This window comes from Amphiura filiformis, chromosome 15 (assembly GCF_039555335.1).
Source record: "Amphiura filiformis chromosome 15, Afil_fr2py, whole genome shotgun sequence".
In the NCBI taxonomy this organism is placed as follows: Eukaryota; Metazoa; Echinodermata; class Ophiuroidea; order Amphilepidida; family Amphiuridae; genus Amphiura; species Amphiura filiformis.
In genome coordinates, this window is record NC_092642.1 from 59,053,525 (window position 1) to 59,077,138 (window position 23,614).

General features: G+C 37.0%; 1 protein-coding gene across 1 annotated transcript; it reads left to right on the top strand.

Annotated features, from left to right (window-relative positions):
• The first annotated feature begins 19,474 nt into the window (after positions 1–19,474).
• On the top strand, positions 19,475–20,380 carry LOC140171070 (uncharacterized). The gene has a single exon (XM_072194244.1). It carries the CDS (start codon positions 19,475–19,477, stop codon positions 20,378–20,380), a length of 906 nt encoding a protein of 301 aa, XP_072050345.1.
• Positions 20,381–23,614: the final 3,234 nt, after the last annotated feature.

Below are 23,614 nucleotides of genomic sequence, written 5' to 3' on the forward strand. Positions count from 1 at the left end.
CTATGCCAGAATCAGTGAATATATGAAAATATTGCTTAATAAGCAACATGCTTGTAAAGGTCGTCATGTAGCAATATCACATCGCAACATGTTAGCTAGTAACATTTGATTGCCGGTAAATAGTATCAGTTTAAGGTAAATGGTTTTATGGCTGACATGTTCTTATTTGGCGGGTGATTCAAGGAGTTGGTGTGAAGCACAAAGTGTGGGTAACAAGGGTAGTTACATGTTGCAGTACAACCCAGTCCCGCGCAGGTAAAGTGAAATTTATGCACAATTGAGTTCACATTTCAGTTTTGTTAAATAGTTTAACTTTTCCGGAAGAGGTAATCGTGTCCTTAAGCAACGTTAGAATCTTGTATTATGAGCAAGTCTACATGATCCCATCAATGTTGTATAATGTGGATTCCATTGGTAGAGGTTAATATGAAACATAACTGATTCCAACGGTATCAAATTTGATGTCTAAGTTACTTCAAGATATGGTGCCATCAAACACAATTAATTGATTTTGTAATGCAATCAATACAGACCTTCATTGTCTTTAGCAATGTCACATATCAATAACTGTAAAGTATAGTTCACCTTTCTTGTGGTATGCAATATACATGTATTGTAGGCTGTGCATTTATTAAAAACAATTATATAATATTTAAAAAGATAGAGAGATCGAATTGTTCAATAGGTTTCCATGACGCGTACAATATTCCGATTGACGATATCAACGGGCATGCCGTCAGATAGACAAGTATTAAACTATCAAAGCTTCACAACAATTCTTTGGTCCCTTTTAACGCAAAGATGGATGTGTTTTCGCTAGCTTGCTTCATAGAAAATAGCGTTCAAAATTGGGTCTTATTTACATCTATTAACCTACACATGGGTTTCGAGAGCATCAAACTGTGCCAACATCATCTTCAGTGCATCGTAAAAACAATGCATTATTGACTTTCGGGGCAAAAGGAATTGATATGTGGTAAGGATAGGCGCCAACGTTATGAGGTTTAACTATTAACGGTATAAGGATTTTGCATTTCGGCAGTCCCTTTGCTACCATGTACGACACTTTTTAGAGTCTCAAGATCTTCAGAATTGAAAAGGTAACCCTTAAGCGACTACTGTTTTTTTTTCAATGCCACCATTTTACCAAATGTAGACCATTAGACTAGATCAGTAGGTGTTGCCAACTATGAAAATCTGCAGAAACATCAGAGTGTCCATGGACAACTCCTAAAACTTTTGTCCTGAAGAAGTCATGCCTTATCCCGACATCAACAAATTATCCGACTGTGATTCTGTTTTAACTATACATCTGAAAGAGATTGATTGGGCTCATTTTGCTTGATCATATAATAACAAGTCAGTCTTTAAATACTTTAAAATATCACTCAGTTATTTTGCCGAGATTACCGATGAATAATAACACGCAAATTTGACATCTTATGAAACAAAATGTTATTAAGGAATGTTTAAAACAAATTAGAATAATATAGGTCAAAATGTAAAGTGATTGAACAGAAATCCTCCAATAAAATCAGGTAAGCAAAATATTAAGCTTATTTACCATGACGGCCGACACTGGTGTGTGTTTTGACTTTTGTTTACGATTTTACCGTGATAGTGAAAATATTTATGAGGTATAGTAGTAAAACAAATACAACATGTTCCATTCCGGACGCGTCGGGAAGTAGTCAAATCATCCAACACCTCGGGACCAGTAGTTTTGACTACTTCCCCTCAAAACATGTTGTATTTGTACTCTACAATGGTTTTGTATGGAGCATCATGGCCATGACCTTTTTGCAAAAGTCTCTGTGAACTTTCATGTTGAAAGTAAGATTTGTCATGCTCACCACAAAATCTATATGTAAAGCTCATGCATTCTCATACTGTTCAGTAGTTTTACGTGTTTGTGAATTGCTAATCTGCCTTCGAATTTTCAATAAAGAGCGCTTCCGATTAAAGTTTATCGTGAGCTTTTACCCTCGTCTCACGTTGGGGTTTATTTTAGGCAAAATCAAAATGTTTTTGTTGCGTTAGAACACTCGGATTTACCACCAAATGGCTTGATGTAATCATGAGATCATTTTTTGCATTTTCAGTAACTGAGCTACCACCTTACCCAGGGATAAGGGCGCAATCAAACTTCCCTCCCCGAGCAATTGGTCTAGCGACGACCCTGAGAATGTAGCTTGTTTTTACATTTAAATATCGCAAGCTCCATATTTGAAAACGGCAGCTATTTAATCAGATCAGGGTGTATCAAAATAAAGTATGCAGTTCGAAAAATGCCACTAGTTTAAAAGTATGACATATTTGGTCAAAATACTTGCGTTGATAGCTGAATCAATATCTTGTCCTCCCACAACTGTAACATTACTGGCGTGTGACCATTAATAAGGACTCAGTGGCAATTATAATGAGCCTAGTATAAATTCAGTTGAGCGAAATCAATTCAAATCAACGCAACATTAAAATCACATGTTTAACCACTTTTTTACAGTAATTAACAGTCTTAGTCTTCCACATGGCCACCAGGGCATGGCCATCATTCCTCTGTATGCAGATTTCAGCTCTCCTTAACATGGAATTCACACCACGACTTATGAGAGGTCTGTCCTGCCTGGGGATGTCAACGTGTGCAATTATACATCTCTGGAGTTCATCGAGGTCTGCAGGAAAACTGGTGAAAACCTTTGCTTTTAGATAGCTCCACCAGAAGAAATCCAGAGGTATAAGATCCGCTTGGTGCTTCACATCAATTACACAATTGCCATAAATAATTCTGCAAGGAATTCTGTCAATTACTTTAAAAGGATGTACATGTTAGCATGAAAGTTCATCTGTGTTGGTAGACTTCATAATTGTAAATTTAAACTTATGATCTCAACACAAAATTAAGACGTACCTCAAATTTTTGGTCACAACTTTGACCTTCATCTGGAGACTGGCAACCCAAGTTTTGCCCTACGTTAAAGGAACTTCCAAAGCCCTACGAAGAATCTTCGGCACCTACGGTATCAGAGTTTGTTTTAAACCTACTCAAACTCTGAGGCAGCTACTTGTCTCACCTAAAGACAAAACTGTGAAGAAAGACATTACTGGACCAATTTATTACATCCCCTATCAGGGGAAAACCCTGAAGGGCCAGTGTTCAGAATCATACATTGGTGAGACTGAAAGATCTTTGAAAACCAGATTCTCAGAACACCGTCGTCCGAGTACTACCTCGTCGGAAGTCTCCCAGCACATCCACATTGAATCCCCCGGCCACCAAGTTGATTTGGATGAGGTCAAAATCTTCGACCGGGACGCTAGATACTTTGAAAGTGGTGTGAAGGAGTCAATTTACATCGGAGTCAACCAACCATCTCTCAACCGCGACGGGGGCCGATACAAGTTACCCAGAGTGTACGACCGGGGTCAAGTGTCCAGAAGGTCACTGATCCCAAACTTGGGTTGCCAGTCTCCAGATGAAGGTCAAAGTTGTGACCGAAAATTTGAGGTACGTCTTAATTTTGTGTTGAGATCATAAGTTTAAATTTACAATTATAATTTACATGTTATTTTTAATTGATTTCGCGCAAGGGCATTTTTACACGGCTCACAACATTATCTACTAAGTCCTTATTAATGGTCACACGCCAGTCATTTTACAGTTGTAGGAGGATAATATGTTGATTGAGCTATCAACTAAATTATTTTGACCAAAAGGTTTTAAAAAAAACATTTTAAAAACATTTCTGTGTTTGCTGGGTTTAAATATTTTAACATAATGTTATTTAAGTATTGACACAATATTTGGCAAAAATGTTTGCAAAAATAGTTTACAATAACATTTTTTGAAAACATTTAAAAATATTGTTGTAGTGTGTTTTTCATACAAAACGTTTTGAAACGTTATCATGACCTTTATATAACCCGACATTTTTATGTTATTAAAACGTTTTTACCTAAACCAAAAGCCAAAATATAACTTATTTAAAACGTTTTTAAAACGTTTTTGTGTTTGCTGGGATCTTCCATGCTTTTAACCTGCATTGTTAGCTGAAATTTACAAACTAAATTTAAACCATTGAAAAGATAAAAAATCAACACACTTAATTTTTATTCAATAAGCAGTTCATTCCTTTGTGGTAAATTGAAATTAATTGACTCGACTCTGTTACGAGTCGTTAATGAGTCAAGGCCAAAAGAACTTTTACCCAAATTCAATTTTTCAATTGAGCATTAATACACACAATCATGTTACTTAATCAGCAGCCCTCCACTTATTGTCGATGACAACGTTCTGTTGCACTCAATGTTCTGGACGACTGATGTATATCCTGATTTACTTGTCCTGCAAAGATCACTGGTCAGCGATTTCCACTGTTGACTTGAATTTATATATCCTATGCATATAAACTCCTTGCACAGATGAAAATGTCCAAAATGGTGCTGCTTTCACCACTGACTTACGTCCACCGGGAAACAGACTTATTTTTGCACTGATCCACTTCATTGACAGATGTATTGTTTCGTAAACCAGACTTTAGCAATAAATGGGGATCCAAATCCCATATTTTGCTAGTAAGTGACATGTTGAGTTATAAAAGTTGGCCTATTTAGGTGTTTTCTATGGGGCATGGGCAATAACCTCTGGATGGCTAACTAAATCAATCCTGTACAGAGGGGTCCCAGCATGGGGTCAAAGGTTACTTGGGGGTCAAATTTCAAAATTGCTCGTATCTTGTTTTAAACCCCATCAAAGTATGGAAGTATGTACTTTGAAGTTATTACCCAGTAGAAAACACCTATATAGACCAACCTTTAATAACACCCCTTGTCGCTTCAAATGGTTTGGCTAGTGAAATAATGTTTTGATCTTTGTAACTTCACTCACAAATTACAGAAATGAAATGTAATAACCTGCTTTGTCTGAGTAGCATTTGCTAATATGTACGTATTGACGTCATGATAAGGAATAATGAACATTATTTCTTTACTTTTAGTTAAAAACATGAACAAACCATACGCCATGGACGATTTTATTAATGTAGCATATTTTGAACATCTGACACGTGTTCGTATGAAATAAATCATACTTAGGTCTGCTCTATTTCCATAATATCGGTTTGATCTATTTTTTTTTCAAATAGCGAGATAGTTTACACCTATCTTTGAAGAAAGAAAAAAGATAATTCTGGAAAAGAGTATAATCTTTGTGTATAATGGCCAAAATATACGATGCAATTTTTAAAGCAATTGTCTGTTGCATACCACCTCAGAGCACCCGGTAACAGGACTGCGCCGTGTATTTTGGATTTAAAGGTAAAATTGATACCCTTAGCAAGAGTTGCGGCAGAAGCATTAAATTTAAGGGGGTATTAGATCGGAGAACGAGCATATTTTGTTCTGATTTTTCTAGGACTACTTTTGTGCGCGACTATTTAAACAACAAATGAAGGTGCTATTTTATGGGCCAGTGCTCGCAAGCGCGCAAAATCGTATCCTATTTTGGCCACAAACTTAGTGTATTTTGTGTTAAAAAATTAAGTCTGTCATGTCATATTACTCTGTCATGTCTATTCCTGTTGTATTTTAACCAAATAAATATGTGAATGTTGCGAAAAGATGTACATGTATCTTTTTCAAATAGCAGCTGTTGATTTCAAGATATATTACAATGGTACTAGTTTCATGATAAATATAAGGTGCCCAATTTTTTGTGGGCAAATATTTTTCTGGATAAGCATTTGTTGTGGGCAGGTTAAATTTAGTGGGTGGGCATTTGGCGACCGAGTTACCGGTTAATTACCTCCCTGGTTGATACCTATTGACAAACAACAAAAACGATCTCAGTCGGTTTCTCAATGCAACATTCAAATCTGATTTATTTCGATTTATTTTGTGAATTCAAAAGGCTGCCATGATGTCAACAATTTTTTGTTCTATTTGAGTTATTGTTCAGAATATAATTTTTAACTTCTTGTTGCTAAATTTGATGCACAAGTTTTGAGTTGTGATCTCATTCAGTTCTCCGGGGTTTGGTGCTGACCCCACGATATGACCTCATGTTATTACAGTGGCTCTACGAGCTCTTTGTAAATAAGTCGATTGATTTAAAGTGCGTACTCACGTTTTGATTTGGAAACTGGGCTACAAACCCGAATACAAACACAAACCTTGTGCGACCTCATGATTTAAATCTCACTTGGCTAAAGTTGTCTCACATTTATTTGTCTAAGTCTAATATGACAATTCCACTGATAAAACAGAACTATTGAATGGAAGAACGACCTTTCAGAATTCCGTCTTAATTTTCTAAAACAGAACCGAAGGAAATGTTCAATATATATCTCAGGTAAAACAACATTCATGTGTTTCAGTGACCAGTAGCGTGGGGGGGGGGCTTGTGTGCATGTGCCCCCATTGATGTGAAAAGTTTGAAAAACAACCGGTCCCCCTCAATCAAGCTCGGGGTCCTAAATTGATTGATCAGTTTTATGCTTAAAACAGTATGCCAATTAAAGAAAACAATAAATCACCTTGTCCACACTTATTATTACATTTATTACACTTATTATTATACATGTATATTATCAGTTTTATTAATTTTGGGGAATTTCTATCTTGGTATTTGTTCATGTTATACGATGTCAAACTATGAATGAGTTCCATCATTGAAATACTTCGCTTTCTTACGTGTTGGAAGATGACGCGGTGCGTCTCTATAATTGACGAGCCTTATCAAATCAAATTCTGGCTTCAATACTGAGCCTTCTTGAAATTCTCTGGATCAAAAAACTCCCCCTTTCCGAATGTTTTGCAGTTCCTGTAACTATACGCTCATTTTGTGGTAGTAAGTCATATTTTTAATAAGAATCTTGTTCTTATTATACATTTTTAGTTAGCTACGGCAATGTAAAATTTCTATTGCATCAATCTGTAGATCACTTAGGTAGCTTCATATACTGCGCCAAAAATGTATCCGAAGTTCATAACACTTAATATAAAAGCAATATCTTTAAAAAGACACTTAATCTAAATTGCAAAATAAAGTAGTCGATAGATGGAGCATTTCATTCTGCGTACTTTAACTCTCTTCACGCGGGTGTCGACTGCAGACGACAAGTTTTAAAAAAATTCAAAATTCAAAAATTTCAGAAATGTAAATTTTCATGACCATATTTGGAATCAGCATGAAAAATGCATTAAAATGAGTACAACCAAGCCTAGTATTGGTTCAGTAGTTCTTAAGATAGCTTTTGATTTTTTGAGAAAATATTTCAACACTTGAACTTTTTCCGTTGAAGCGCATGGCGAGCACGCAGAGCATTAATACCCTATTCCGCACGATGCAATTTTATTCCACTAAGCTATACGCCATTGCCTATTATTTAATGTCGAAGTATTGACGTCCGAAATCTGACTGATCGGCGTTTCTTAATACATCTTGACACCTCCGCTCTACACTCTTGTGCATAACGTAACAGAAATAGCGTTTATGCCATCACTTTGATGACAAGGAACCTCTTAACTGATGGGAGATGACAGTTTCGTAATTTCGTAATCTGTCACTTACCTTGAGATCAAAAGCCGCAAGGTGAATGACAACTGAGATAAATCATAAAAACGTCAATAAAAACTATTTTTGTCATCATTTCACTCACATTTCGATTGAAACGGTTACTTTTATAATGGATATTTACGAGCAGAGATAAAGAAATGTGAAACTGAAATGTAAACTTCATTGCTTCCTTCCCATCCCAGAATAAAATAGCTGATTACCTAACGACTCAATGCCCTGTAGAATTGGTGAGGGAAGCTAAACAGGGATGTCTAGCTTCCCAGTGTTTACAGTGGCCATAACATTGCCTCTTCAGAGCATTCTTGGTCTCACCCACATACATATACTGCACAGTGCACACCGCATACTCTGCAAAAAAAATAAGATTATAGTACAACAAGTTGATGTGGTTCAAGTGATGTTACTCCAGATTTTGTGGGAGGAGTTATCGGAATTGCTGATGCAAACAACACCATGTTGGAATCACATTTAAAAATACCCTGCTGTGTGGTAAAAGTTATATTAGAAAGAAGAGAGACTTCAGCTCGTACAAGAAGGTCTCTAAGATTTCTGAGACGTTGTAAGCCAGGATTGGCGTAACCGAATCTGCTCGTTGACGGCGATCTGAAGTATGAGGTATAAGGTGATTGTCACTAATAAGGCAAATGGTATTTTTTTAAGAGTAGTTAATTAAAACAAAATCAATCTTATTTAAGGTGGTACTACACCCTTCGATAAATTTGTGGCTATTTTTGCACTTTTCTCAAAAACTAATAACACACTGGTACAAAAAAGTTATGTATATTATAGGGGCAAGAATCCAATTACCACACTGGAATTTCAGTGACCCAAGATAAGCGGTTCGTTATTTATGATAAGAAATGAGGTACCGCTAGGATATCTTGGGTCACTGAAATTCCAGTGTAGTAATTGGATTCCTTGCCCCAATAATATTCATAACTTTAGTTACCAGTGTGTTATTAGTTTTTGAGAAAAGTGCAAAAATAGTCACAAATTTACCACAGGGTGTAGTACCCTTAAATTTATATTTAAGAAGTAAATCCTTAAACTTAATCTGAATCAACAAGTATAATTAATACGCGCTAGTCTTATAATCTTTTTATGTCAGTCACCTTTATCATTAGTTTTCTAGAGAGTTCTTTAATTCTATTCTTTAATAGTTAGATGCGCTGGTCAATAATGGGTCGTTGTATTGTAATATCCACAAACCTCTCCTGCCAGAGAATAACCCGTGTCCAGAGTGACGTCCAATGGTACGATATCGTCAGCCTGCTACGCTAATTGCCTAAGTCATTTTTTGTAATTTTGAGAACAAAGAACAAAATGTGGCTCAAGCATGCACTAGTTACGTATACACCCTAATTATTTCGGATTATTCCCTTTCATTTGTATCATTATCATTTGTTCTTGTGGAAAGATTGGTGAATAAATATGTATAAATGCATGCTTGAACAATATTTTGTACTTTGTTCTCAAAAATACAAAAAATGACTTAGGCAAAAAGCGTAGCAGGCTGACGATATGTTGAACTTAATTAATCGTGGCCTTGCCTCTGACTACTAACAGTTGTGTCCAAAGGTATCCTCCTAAGAAACATTTATTGATAGATTTGTTTTAATTTCTTTGAAAACTGAAACCAAAAATCGAAGCCAAACCTTCCAGCATGTCAGTATATCAGTATCAAGTTCACAACCCCCCTTAAGTTACAGCTCCCATCAGCTGGCATCCTAAAAGTTCTCTAATACTAAGTCTACACCCAATCTCATCCATGCATGAGTTCCCTGCATGTGTCTACCTACTTATTTTAATATCGGGCCATAATCGTGTTCTTTTGTAATGTCTTCTTCTTGGCAACCACTTTTTGAAATACATTCAGTGCACTTGTTATTAGATCTTCGGGCAATATTCGCAGACCATTTCTATTTTGTATACTTTATTTTCGCAGTGTTTCTAGTGTCAATACCCGGGTGTCAATATCGAAGTATTGAAGAAACTCACGATTTCGCTTTAGAAGGAAATGCTTCATGCTGGAGCTGTACAAGGCTTTACTCATTATTTTGTTAGGTATTACATGCATCCCGCCCTGTGTAGCATATTCAACATGCAGGAATTACATGAACTCTATTTCAAAGTCAGTGGTATTTTCTTAGCCTAGATAAGTTTTAATAGTTCCAGTCTTAGACACGTCTCTGTCGTACTCGTACTTTTGGTCGGATTAACAAGATATATATACGCTACATACAGGGTATCACTGAAAGATTTGTATCATCGGAAACTGAACTATAGGGGTATTTTATGGCATAAACCAAGCTTAACTATATAAACGATGTGGTTGAGGAATATATCAGCTACCACATACTTTTTGACAATTGACAATTTGAATTTGACGGCTCCGCTTTTTTTTACGAAACTACCTCATTTTCAATCGCGGAGTCAAATATCTATCAATGACAATAGACTAGACGCCTCATGCTCAGATGTTGCGCAGCGATAAGCACTCCGAATACAGATCATCGATTAATATTTGAATCCGTGGAAAGGTTTTAAAATGAAGAAGACTTAACCATAAAGAAAGCAACTGAACTTTCGAGAGAGAGAGACCTACTTGGAAAAAAATTATTGATGGCGCTATGTCAAAGTGCTGACGAGAAGCGTTTGTGATGATGATGATGATTTTCCTAAATTCTTTTTTTTTTGTAAGACCGGTGTTTTCAATTGCTTTTTTAAAGAAAATAAGTCGTTTAAAATTGATATTCCGCAAAAATCAACTGTAAGCGAGTGAGTTTCTTCGAAAGAGACAGATTTGTCCTTGAAACGACAGTGATGTCATGATATGAACACGGCCAGCGTTGTGAGAAAATGGATTGCCAACACTTTCAATGCACAAAACGTATTGCGTTGTTTCCAATCCATCAGAAAAAAACTCGGAATCAATTATTACAAGTTTAAATTGATTCAGAGTTTTTTTCTGATGGTTTTTACACATAGGGATACAATCAGGCAAATTTTGTCTTATGTGAGTTTGACGGACGTGTTTCTCCCTTTTTAACTCCCATTAATTTCAAATCAAGGTGTAAGCAGTAGCTGGTCAGTTTGTGACTAAAATTTCGCTTTCAGCTTGCAACGTTTCTAAATTAATTCTCGCTTCGCTTGAAGTCGAGTCATTTCGTGACCTACTGTGGCTTGTCCCGCGTTTTTCATTGCAATTTTTTATCGTGTGTAACCCTTTTTTTCAACTTTAACCTAGTTAAATCAAGTTCAAATTGGCTGCCATTTTTAGATCACGGAAATGTTATACAGAGTGGGCCAAAAACAACTTTACCCAATTTAAAAGGTTCATATCTCAAAATTAAAAAGTCTGCTGCAAATTGTTTTCACATATTCGTAAAGAACAGCTTCTTTAGAGTATTTGGTGAAAAAACTATCCAAAAATATATTAAATTAAAAATGTGACGCTAGTTTTAAATCAAAGAGTCAAAATTAACTTTGTCCACGCGAAGGCCTACTATCTGTCGCGTCGCATCACTTGCAATGGCGAGTTCGATAAAGAATGAGAACCGCTCAGTATACGCACAAATTTGCTCAGCAATTTTATATAACACAATCAAATAAATCAAACATGAACAATTTAAATGTCAAGCTATGATATTTTGTCATGATATGCAGCTTTCACGCAGCAAAGATAACACAATTCTCTTCAAATATGCGCAAAGCAATTGTTACCTCAGACCTTTTTTTTTGCCATTACGAAATGTCTACAAGAAAGTTTGAAGTTATTGAACTTATTGAACTTATTGCGTTCGTGGTATGTTCGGCAAATTGTTGCGTCAACAACTGACTCTGGGGTTAGCTGCAAGTTCCCTTTGAACCGCTGCAATATTTGCAGCTGAACAACCATTCTTGGACGTCCGCTCCGTGTTTTGCATCTATTCATCACACTCCCGAGGTTGTGAAAGTTGTTCGTATGTAGAGTTATTGTAGGTTTCGGTGGGATCTTACGTTAGGGAAACGAATCCGAAATTGACGCTGCACTACCGAAAAGCTTTCTGTTTTTAATTAAGTATACCTCTGCCATAAAAGTCATCTCTTGTGTTGTGAATTGCCTTATCTTGACACCTTGCAAACCTATTTAGAAATAAGCCACGCAGTCACAAAATGCACGAAGGCCTATTTTGAATTCAAAAATTGCGCCAGATAAAACCTTTGTAATTTTTATGCTAATTGTTGGTCAATGACAGGAGTGAAGTTCGAGTACATGGCAAGTAAATGGGGGTTAAAATCGATTGTATATCTTTCATGCATGTAAAACAATCATCACTTTTCAAAGACAAACCAAACGTGTTTACCAATTACATGTTTGCCTAACGCACATGTATGCCGTACTCTTAGCAATCGGACACATACCGATTTTTGACACTCGGACGTAAAACTAGCACCATTTTGTTAATTTAGCTTCTTTTGCTTTCATTTCTTCATCACATACTTTTAAAAATATATGCATTTAGAATATGTAACAATATTATGAATAGCTCTTCTACAATTCGAGCAATCACCCTCTGAAATTGGGTAAAGTTGTTTTTGGCCCACACTGTATTCGCATGGTATTGTCAGTGTGAGCAGCTAGAGTATAGCGTGCTGTTAATTATTGTTTAGACTACAAAAGGTTTGAGGTTGTGGAGTGTGTTTTCTACACGAGCATAACAGTATAATGATTTAGTTGCTACGCAACTATTCTCCGTAGAAGTGATGGTGTAACAGGATTAACTACCATAGCAATAAGTTAAAACAATTTTGGTATATATCGCACTACACTAGTACGTTCACACGGTACCTTGAACTTGATACTGATCGTGTTTACTTATATATATATATAGATAATAATAGTATAATATTATAACAATTTTGGAATGTCGTGCCATATATTTATGCCTATTTTTGTTTCAAATTAACGAAAATATAATTAAGGGTATTTACGGACCAAGAAAAAATAAGTGTGAAACTAAAATGTGAACTACATCCCAAAAAGATTACATTTGAATTTTTTTTTTAAAGAACTTTCTGTAAGGCTGACGTATCGGACAGATCCATGACGATGAATAGGCTGACATTACGTCCATGCAAACATACCATTTCCGTCAGTCATTTAACACTTAACTATGTTCCTTGGATATGAGTAGGGAAAAGCAAGTATATCAAATCATCTTTTTAACAAAGTTACAATGTTTATCTAATTAATGCAACGGAACTATGAACGTGTAGGACTAGACAGAACAAACTTCCGCAGCACTGTATTTTCATGACAATGTAAATGTTGTTTACCTCAGTAACATTTAAAAACATGTAAGACTAATGTTAGCTTGGGGCTAATATTAGCAAAATGGTGACACACTTTACATCTAAATCAAATCATACATGTAATTATATACCCACTGTTCAACATCTATCAATGGAATTTCAAATTGAACTAGTATAATTATGTTCGGTTTTCAATTTCATGATTATATGAACGATTGCTAATTACTTCTGCATAAAATTACCCCTGTTTAAATCTTTGCATAAATATGCGTCACAAATTTTATGTATCGTCTTATGTCCTTGCTATTTGCCAACTTGTAATCTATACTTCAATAAACTGAAGCTGACTTAGGCGGTAATCAGGATACGTATGGCACAAAGCAAGTAACGACATAATAGGATTCCGTTTCTTGCTTCAGTTGATTGGGCTTTCATTTCGAATTAAGGGGGTACTACAACCCTGCCCAATTTTGTGACTATTTTTTGCATTTTTCTCAAAAATTATAGTGCATTGGTGACAAGTAAGATATGTATATTATAGGGGCAAAGACTACAACTATTGCACTGGAAATTTTATTTCAGCACAGAAAACAGTTGTGGAGTTACAGTCAAAAATGAGGGAAAACCAATATTTGATCAATAAATCAATAACTACTTGCCTTGAGTTGCTAAATTTTCAGTGCAGTAGTTGTAGTCCTTGCCCCTATAATATACATATCTTACTTGTCACCAATGCACTATAATATTTGAGAAAAATGCAAAAATAGACACAAAATTGGCCAGGGGTGTAGTACCCCCTTAAACGAAAGTAGAAATGCATTGTTACATGATATAAACCATTCGGTTTTGTTGATTTTATGTCGAAGAAGTTTTCTTTGTAGCTGTACAATGTGAGCTTTTTGTGGTAGTAAACATCGTAAACGGAGCCTAGAAGAAGATCTAAAAGATGATCGATTACATTTATTCTAAATTATATACAACCGATTTCAAGATCAATCAAAACACACGATGGCTCTCCAAATATGTCTGTCCTGTATGCAACTCTTTATTTCGTTGATAAATACCCCAAAACTTGGTCAGTGGAGCTCCGCCCGTACATGTCAATAGCGTCATTATCGATTGGATTAGTTGACCGTAGCGGACAATTCGATCGCTCATTGGATTAATATTATCACGTGGTAATAAATTTAAATTGGACAATCGATTACTATAATGGTTTAGTATTCGCATATCTCGCTTTAATCTTCACTAAGCGGGTTTATGGCTGGAAAGGTCACGGTGAATTTGCCGTGGACATAACTGCACTATGATACGCGTAAGATAATACGCCTAACCTTACACGCCAAAGATGCAATATTAGACGTCTAACGTCTAAGAATTTCGCGGTAGACTTAAATCGACCAATCACAGGGCCAGAAATCACAAACAGCCAATCATCTTAAGCGTATACGCCTAAGATTTTACACGCTTTCTTTACAAGATTTCACACGCTTTCTTTACAAGATTTCTTAGACGTCTAAGATTGACCATTCACCGTGACCTATAATAGTGGTGGGCGGTATCGCGATTCTCCCAAAATGTACGACGGACGCTTTATAAACTTGCTGTGTTATTTGGAGGCACACCACCAAATAATATCCCATTGAAGTACATGTAGTCAAAATACAAGAAAGTGTCCGATGTGACAATGTTTTTGACTAGATTTCTTGGTATGGTAAGTTTTATGGTATAGGCCATAAAACTTTTTATGCATATCTAACTTTTAAGGTACTTTTTGATGCATATCTAACTTTTAAGGGGCGGTGCAATAATTATGAGCCGGGGAGTCAAATTTCTAATTTGATTATATTAATCATTCTACAACTGGTCTTAAAATGATAATATCTAGCATTTTACATGTGTTTATATTCTATGGTGTTAAATATATGTATAGCTTCAAAACGTTTTATACACACCATAAACTTACTAACAACAGATGACGCTATCACTGCACTAAAATGATTGATATGAGCATTTTAAGACTAGTTGTAGAATGATTCATATGACTATTTTAGTGAGGTGACTAGGTTGGTAACATTCAAAAGAAAGTAGCATTCTGTGATAGATTTGTTTGAATTTTGTTTTGAAAACTAAACTGTCGTGTGGTTTTCATAACTACACAAGTCTATACGCTCAAGTTCACCATGTACCTTCATGTGTCTTCCAACTTAATTTAATATTGGGCCATAATCGTATTTTAAATACACTCACTGCACTTATTTTTAGATCTTCTGGCAATATACGTAGACTATTTTTATTTTGTACATTTTATTTTCTCAGTATTTCTAGTGTCAATATCGACATATTGAAGAAACACGCTGTGGAAGGAAATGGACATTACTTGGACGTTTGAGCTGTACAGGGCTTTACTCTGTATTTTGTTAGGTATTATACGAATCCCGCCATTTTAAGCATATTCAACAAGCAGGAATAACATGAACCTTATTTTGAAGTCAGTGGTATTTTCTTAGCACAGAATTTTATTAATAGTTGCAGTCACAAGATATATGCTACATGGATGAGAGTAGCTCAAGCGACTACTATTATGAGTGATGTTTTAGTGAAGTAAGTAGGAGGAACGACAAGTTATTCCAAATAAAAGATACAATTGCCATATGAGTGCACTGTCACTTTAAAACCCAGAGAGCTACGATAATAGACCGCTCCAGTAGAAGTACATATGCATGAATGTCTTTCCAAGTTGTTCAAAGCGCATTGTATTTATTCCATTGCAAAATGAACTTGTATATACCACACCATGTGGCTGCCAATAACAAAGGTGCCGAAATGATTACTAACAGCTTCCCATTATACACCTGAATGGAGTCCAACAAGAGAAATAAAGTGCCTTACCCAAGGACTGGGTTCGAACACACAACCTTGATTACCATCATGAGTCGAACGTCCTGTTAGGTCACCGCGCTCCGAAAGCACATAAAAGGACTTCAATTTACTATCATATCATATTAATAATCTTGGTAATCGGATTGGTTTATACTTGTGTCTGCGGTTTGACTACCAATGGCGTCATGAAATTTTTTCGCCATGAAAAACAGAAACAAATGAAAAATAGTATCTTTGGTTATCTTTTGATTTCGTATTCTATACCTTCAATACTGAAACAAGTGCATATTTGAATATTTTTAATATTGCCATTATGATTATCTCCAATTTTAATAAGTGCCTTTGCGTTTGATCTTTTTCTTGTTATCGGTAACATCCTCCTTATTTTGTCATATTTTTAACTATAAAGGATATTTGCATTCCCCCATTCGACTGTATACATAATGCCTGATCTCTTTATACAGGGGGACTTTTGTGACTTACATGCCCTGGAAATTATGGTTTGTTTCAATATTTTTCAATCATAGTTATTATTTATCCTTCAGATGATTACGCCCTAAATAAATCGGTTATCGGTAACATCTTCCTTATTTTGTCATATTTTTAACTATAAAGGATATTTGCATTCCCCCATTCGCCTTTATACATAATGCCTGATCTCTTTATACAGGGGCACTTTTGTGACTTACATGCCCTGGAAATTATGGTTTGTTTCAATATTTTTTAATCATAATTATTATTTATCCTTCCGATGATTACGCCCCAAATAAATATCTCATCCTCAAACATAGATACACATTTTCAACCACTTTATCTCACCACAATTGCATTCTGAATACGTGAACAAAATAATGTGTAATAACATGTACAAACGGATTCGGTTGTAAAAAGCCTACAAACCCATTGTGAATCTCTAGAGACACTACACCAAATATAATCAGTGTTCTATCTGCCCACCAGAGTAAGCAGAGCCCATAACGCTAAACCAATATGTTATGTTAACATAGGCTCCTGAGCCCACTCATGAGATAGTTAACATGATTGAGAGTAATCGTTCATCCGCCAGGCGGCTCTTAACGTATAAACATGATCATATGTGACCGGACACTACGAATCAGCCGTAAAGTCAGCCCCTCGGTCAATTTTGTTTTATTTCGTGTTTAGAAAATAAATATGATAAGCTTTAAAATGGTATATCAGTAACGATATCCAGAAGCGGGGTTATGGTTTGTTAAACTCTGCTCCTTCAACAAAGTGGTACCTATTTTCGGTTCGACATGTGTCTCTTTTTCCAAATTGCTGATAATAAATATAATACAGTCATAATTTGCGGTCATTTCAAATCAAGTCAACGAGGTTCAGGAATGTCCTCTCATTGTTAATTGTTGGTTATACATACCTAGACAAAATACAATGCTTTGTAAACCACCACTTGAACATAATTTAACCAAAGCAAACAAAGACTAGAACTGTTTAAGGATTCTATAGAAATAGGTAGGAGAATAGTATCCTAGATTATTAATTGATTTAAACGCTATCAAAGGAGAAACTTGTCGCACCAAATTGAGGTACCTGTGAATACGACCTTCACGCACATTTTACACTCTAACTCAGAATACAATTTGCCGACTTTATTCATTCGTAGTGTACGGCCACATATTACCAACATAAAGGAGACCGTTTTATTTACTAGTCTTAACTACACAAGTAACTTTGTAAGAACTGTAAACAAAGGCAATCTTCGTCATATTCCATTACTTCCATCCACTCAACTCAGCAAGAATTCTTACACCAGATTTGCATGGAACACACAATCAATGAAAAACAAAGCAACTCATGTATGCGATCTCATTATCTCAGAAAGACTTGATATACTTGCTGTAACAGAAGCGTGGCTTACTGGAGATCACCGTGACAACCATGCCCTTGCAGATATCAAAGTCACCTTACCAGGTTATGAAGTCCACTGTGCCCCCAGAACTGCTCGTCGGGGCGGAGGCATATGTATCATCCATCGGAAGGAATTCCAGGTCAAAGAGTACACTGCTGCAAACTTTCAGTCGTTTGAGAGTGTGGATCTCCTGATAACTTCAACAAATCAATCTTCCTTCCGCTTACTGACAGTTTACCGTCCACATCGCTCAAAGGTTAATCCAATATCAATGAAGCAATTCTTCAGTGACTTATCTGTGTATCCAGGAAAGTTCGCTGTCGTCGGTGACTTTAACATCCACGTTGACGATTTAAATGATACTGATGCTTCTACTATGCTTAACATTTTGGCGTCGGCGGATCTTGTGCAACACGTTAAAGAAAGCACTCACAAGCATGGTCATACGCTTGACCTCATTATTTCGCGACAGTGCGATGATTTAGTCAGTGATCCTATTACCGTGATTCGTGGTCTTAGATCTGACCATTATGCTGTCTGCTGTGCCATAAATGTTTCAAGACCTCAGCTTAGTAAACTTGTCATTAGATCTCGTAAGCTTCGCGATATTAACAGAGATGATATGCAAAATGATATCAAATCATCTTGTTTGTTTGATGATTCTATAGATCGTGATCCTTCTACTCTTGTTAAGAAGTATAACTCCGTGCTGCGTGTAGCATTAGATAAACATGCTCCTGAGTGTGAGCGAGAAATATCCCTCCGTCCTCATGCGCCTTGGTACGACGAAAGTCTCCGTGGGTCAAAAAGAGAGAAACGTCGTCTGGAGAGGAAATGGATCAAGTCTGGTCTTACTATCGATAAAGACATTTTCCATTCCTTCTGCTCTAACTATCGCACTTCGCTTGAGTCTGCAAAAAGAGTATACTACAACACCAAGCTCACGAGTTGCAATCAGCGTGAACTTTTCCGCACTGTTGACAAACTCGCCACTGCTAAGCCAGCCAAAATGCTACCAGATTCTTGCTCTCTAGACGATCTCACAACGCAATTCCAAGATTTCTTTGATTCCAAGGTGGACAACATTCGCTCGCAGCTTGTCAGCACTGATCCTGGAACATTGTCTGTCGATATATCTGAGTCCTGCAAAACTGAGCTTGTAAAGTTTTGTAAGGTTACTGATGACGAAGTTCGCAAGATCATCATGCAGTCTTCAAAAACATCTTGCACCCTTGATCCCATTCCGACATGGCTACTTGCAGAGATGCTTGATTCGCTCTTACCTGCCATCACTGAAATTATAAATGAGTCCTTCTCTCGTGGCGAAATCCCTGCTGAGCTGAAATCTGCGCTGATCTCGCCTCTGATCAAAAAGTCTACGCTAGATCGGAATGTGTTGACGAACTATCGTCCAATATCCAACTTGCCTTTTTTGCATAAGATCCTGGAAGGTGCTGCTGTTTTTCAACTTCAACAATATCTATCTGACAATGACTTGCACGCAAAAGCTCAATCTGCATATCGACAGTTCCACAGCACCGAGACAGCTCTTATCCGGGTCACAAATGACATCCTCCGTGCCGTAGATCAACATAGTGAAGTCATCTTGGTGCTGTTGGATCTGTCGGCGGCTTTTGATACGATAGATCATCATGCACTCCTTCGTCGTTTACAGAATCGCTTCGGCATCTGTGGCCTGGCACTGAAGTGGCTTCAATCCTACTTTCACGAGCGTCGACAGTCAGTTCTGATTGATGGCACCCAATCTAACCCCTAGACCCGTGACGCGTGGCGCACCACAAGGATCGGTGTTTGGCCCTCTTGCATTTACAATGTACATATCACCTATAGAGGAAATTGTCAACGCCCATAACCTTCAATGCATGATCTATGCTGACGACACACAAGTATATATCACCTTTAATCCTTGTGAATCGGACACTGTCATACCCATCGTCGAACGCTGTGTTAAGGATGTTAAGTGCTGGATGGTGAAAAACATGCTCATGCTAAATGACAGCAAAACTGAGATTCTTCACCTCAATTCTCGTTTTGTTCCGTCTGCACCGATTTCATCTCTTCATATTGGCGACGTCGACGTTTCAACATCATCTTCTGCACGGAACCTCGGCGTTGTTATCGACACCAACATGACCATGTCTAAGCATGTCAACAGCATTTGCAAGAGTGCGTCGTTCGCGTTGCACAAAATTGGAAGATTGCGGAGCTTTCTCGATCAGCCATCCACTGAGAAGTTGGTACACGCATTCATCACATCGCGGTTAGATAATTGCAATTCATTGTTATACGGTCTTCCCATTTCAGAAGTTGATAAATTACAGAGGATTCAAAACGCTGCGGCCCGGTTGGTTACTCGAGTAAAAGGTCGCTGTCACATGAAACCTGTGTTGCGCCAACTCCACTGGCTGCCTGTCAAGAAGAGAATCATATTCAAAATTCTTCTCATTACCTTCAAGGCTATTCATGGGTTAGCACCTGATTACATCAAGGAAATCATTGTCATTCGAAAGCCAATTCGCCTTCTTCGCTCATCATCTGAATTGCTTCTGCAGCCTCCGCCAACTATCGCGCTCAAGACTGCTTCATACGGTTATCGCTCATTCTCTTCAGCCGCACCATCTCTTTGGAATCAACTACCATCATTCATTCGCAGTTCGCAATCTGTCGACCAATTCAAGACCAGCTTGAAAACCCATCTGTTCACGCTTCCTGATTAATGTATATTGTTCCACCATGATATTGTTTATTTTGTTATTATATTGTGTTGAATTGACCCTGCCCATCTTTTCATCATAGGGAGTAAGTTGCTGTTGCATTTACTGAGAGTGATTGTGCTGGTAACCTCTCCTCTCCAGGGTATTTCTACGTCTCACCGGTGCCGGTCACTTACTTTTGTTCCGTCGTGCAATTTTAACCCAGCCCAAATTGTTGGGAGTAGGTTGCTGTTGCGCCTACTAACCATTTCCATCCTAGGGAGCAAGTTGCTGTTGCACTTGCTGAGAGTGAATGTGCTGGTAACCTCTCCTCTCCTGGGTCGCCAATTTTTAATTCTTGTTATTATTGTGCCGGTCACAGATCACTTTGTTTTTGCTCTTTTATATTGTATAATCTGCATTTACTGTATGTTGTTTGCTGATATATTATAAAATTATTTTATAAGAAAATGTGCCTTGTTATGACTTGGTTGGGTTATGCAGATCTCCGTTTCTTTTGTTTTGTTCTGAGCCTCGGTCCGTTTAGGGCCGGTTGCGGAGCGTTGCATGATCTGATTCTTGGAATCATTTTTGCTTTTGAATGTCATTTTTAGCATGTTTAAAATATTATTTTTCTGTTGCTTTAGTTCACTGTGTTTGACATGCATATTTGTTTTGGTTCTTTAATGCCTCTTCTTGTACCAGTACTTGATTGGACTTGCATAGTAGCTCAGGGTGGTGGAGTGTTCTGCGTTTTGCCGGTACCTTGCGTCCGCTCTGTTTCCTCCCGGCTTGGTTCCCCACTTTGAGTTGCTGTGTGATTCCAATCTTGTACAACCATGTAATCGTTTACCTTGCAATAGTGTGTATGTGTAATAGTATGTTAAGTTATTATGCTTTTAGATCTGTATTATAATATTTATTGTACTTGTTAGCTGATATAATATTTATATTTTTAATTATTGTGCCTTGGATCAAACTCGTATAAAATCTGATGGTTTTGCCATTAAGCCGCTCTGTATTTTTCTCATGGTTGGATTATGCAGTTCTCCGTTTCCTTTTGTTTGAGTTCTCTTCTGTGCCTCCGGCTGCGGAGCACTGCATGATCTGACTCTTGGAATCATTTTGCTTTTGATTTGATTCTTGTTTTTAACTTATTTAATTTTGTTAATGCATTGTTGTTGTTGCCATTATCATTTGTACTTGATTGGAGTTGCATAGTGACTCAGGGTGGTGGACTGGTCTGCGTTTTGCCGGCTCCTTGTTTTTGCTGTGTTTTCTTCTCCCGGCTCGGCTCCCCACCTAAGAGTTGCTGTGTGCTTCCAATCGTGTGCAATGTACCCGGTCATTTTCTTGCAATATTGTGTATGTGTATTAGTATGTTTAAGTTAGGCTATATATTGTTTTTAAATTTTTTGTTCCCTAGGTTTTTATGTTTTGTAAAGCGCCCAGAGGCTATTTGCGTTGGGCGCTATATTAAATCTCTCATTATTATTATTATTATTACACGAAATTATCTAGGACAATCGATCCAATATATATAAATGACCTTCAAGAGATGATACAATAGCTATGACAAGGAATTGCGTTGCAACTTCTTGTTTTTAGAGCGATATAGTTATTTTATATTAGAAGGATGGTACTGTTACAGATTCAATTTAGGTATTGATATCAGCCTGTAGTCACATTAAGCATAGCAACGTGAACTAGATTCGACACTGCAGATAAACAATCGACTTATTTAATTGTGCCTAATATAAATATCCGCTTCAGGCTTTTACAATTAAATATTAAACATTAACATGAAAATCTCAGACAATTGGAACAGCGGTGCCCTAATTATAAAACAACGAAGAAACAAATATCGACTCAACTGTCAAATAATTCATAACAGCGAATACCTGATTCGTTCACTATTTATGCGTTATTAATCGTTCCTGTATAATGGTCATGATAAACAAACTAGTCACATATTCGTTTGGGAACTCTTGGCGTCACGGTGACGCAACGGCTCTGTAAGCGTTCGAGCCCCGGCGGTGCCATCGTGTTGTGCACTTGAACAAGGCGCTTTACCTCAATTGCCTCTCTCTACCCAAGGGGAAATGTGGGAGCTGTTATGAATATTATCCATTGAGCGCGCCTAAATGTGTGAGCATGCATTGGGCATTGTATGGCAGCTGACATATTCTAACGACAGCGGAATAAATGTAAAGTTCTTGGATACACGTAAAAAAGGCGCTATAGAAATACCAACATTTATTATTTATTTTTATTTATTAACCAACAGTGTATCCCAAAGATTAATAAGGGTCAAGATAATGCTGATTGTTGATGGTTTTTGTAAGTGTCTTAGAAGTATTTTGGAAGAGGAAGGCTTTTATCTAATTTGCATTTATCCACAACTCAGGAGCAGCATAACATCAATTTAATTCAATAACTTTTTTACTATTTTTTTGTTTAGTTATTTGTAATCTTTTCTTTTTGTTCTACGTGGCTGTTTATTTTTAATGTAATATCTATATAGTGCGTTTTGGGGAGAGCTGTCAATCCTTGAGGCAGAATGACCCATTTTTGCAGGCACGTTTGACAATTCAGGCCGAATGCTCCCCCCCCCCCCCACACACACACACACCTTTCAAGACAGTTCGGTAGTAAATGGCTGTATGAAATTTAAAACAGCCTTTTGGGGGACCGAAGGTTGTTTTAGACTGAACTTTTTGAAGGCAATTCTAATAATAAGAAATGGGGGTTGTTTACAGCACAATGATGGAAAGTTTTTAGCACAACATATATAACATATTTAACAAAGAGACATTCATTAACAATTAACTCTTCATATCAAAACTGTTAAGGAAACCTATAAGTTGATTATCTTATAGAATTTGATTCATCTTGAGATCCTCAACCTCTGCGAACAGCGATAAGCCAATACAAATTTATGTTTCATTTTATGCAAACTAACCCTGATATAGCATTCCTAGACTATCAAAGCTTAATATTCTATCTAACAAACACCCATGAATCTCCGTCCAAAAATCAATCACTGTAAGTTTACTGACTCTTCTCAAGGTTGTAAGTTGAATTGACCAACTTTAAAGAGATATGACTCCTCGCAGCCCTTAGAATCGTTTAACATTCCGATTTTGCCATTTCGGCCCTAATATCAGCTACACTTGATATTTATACAAACTATTGGGTAACTAGAAAAACAGTCAACTGGGAACAAGCAGTTTTTTCAGTCTTGATATCGGAAGGGAA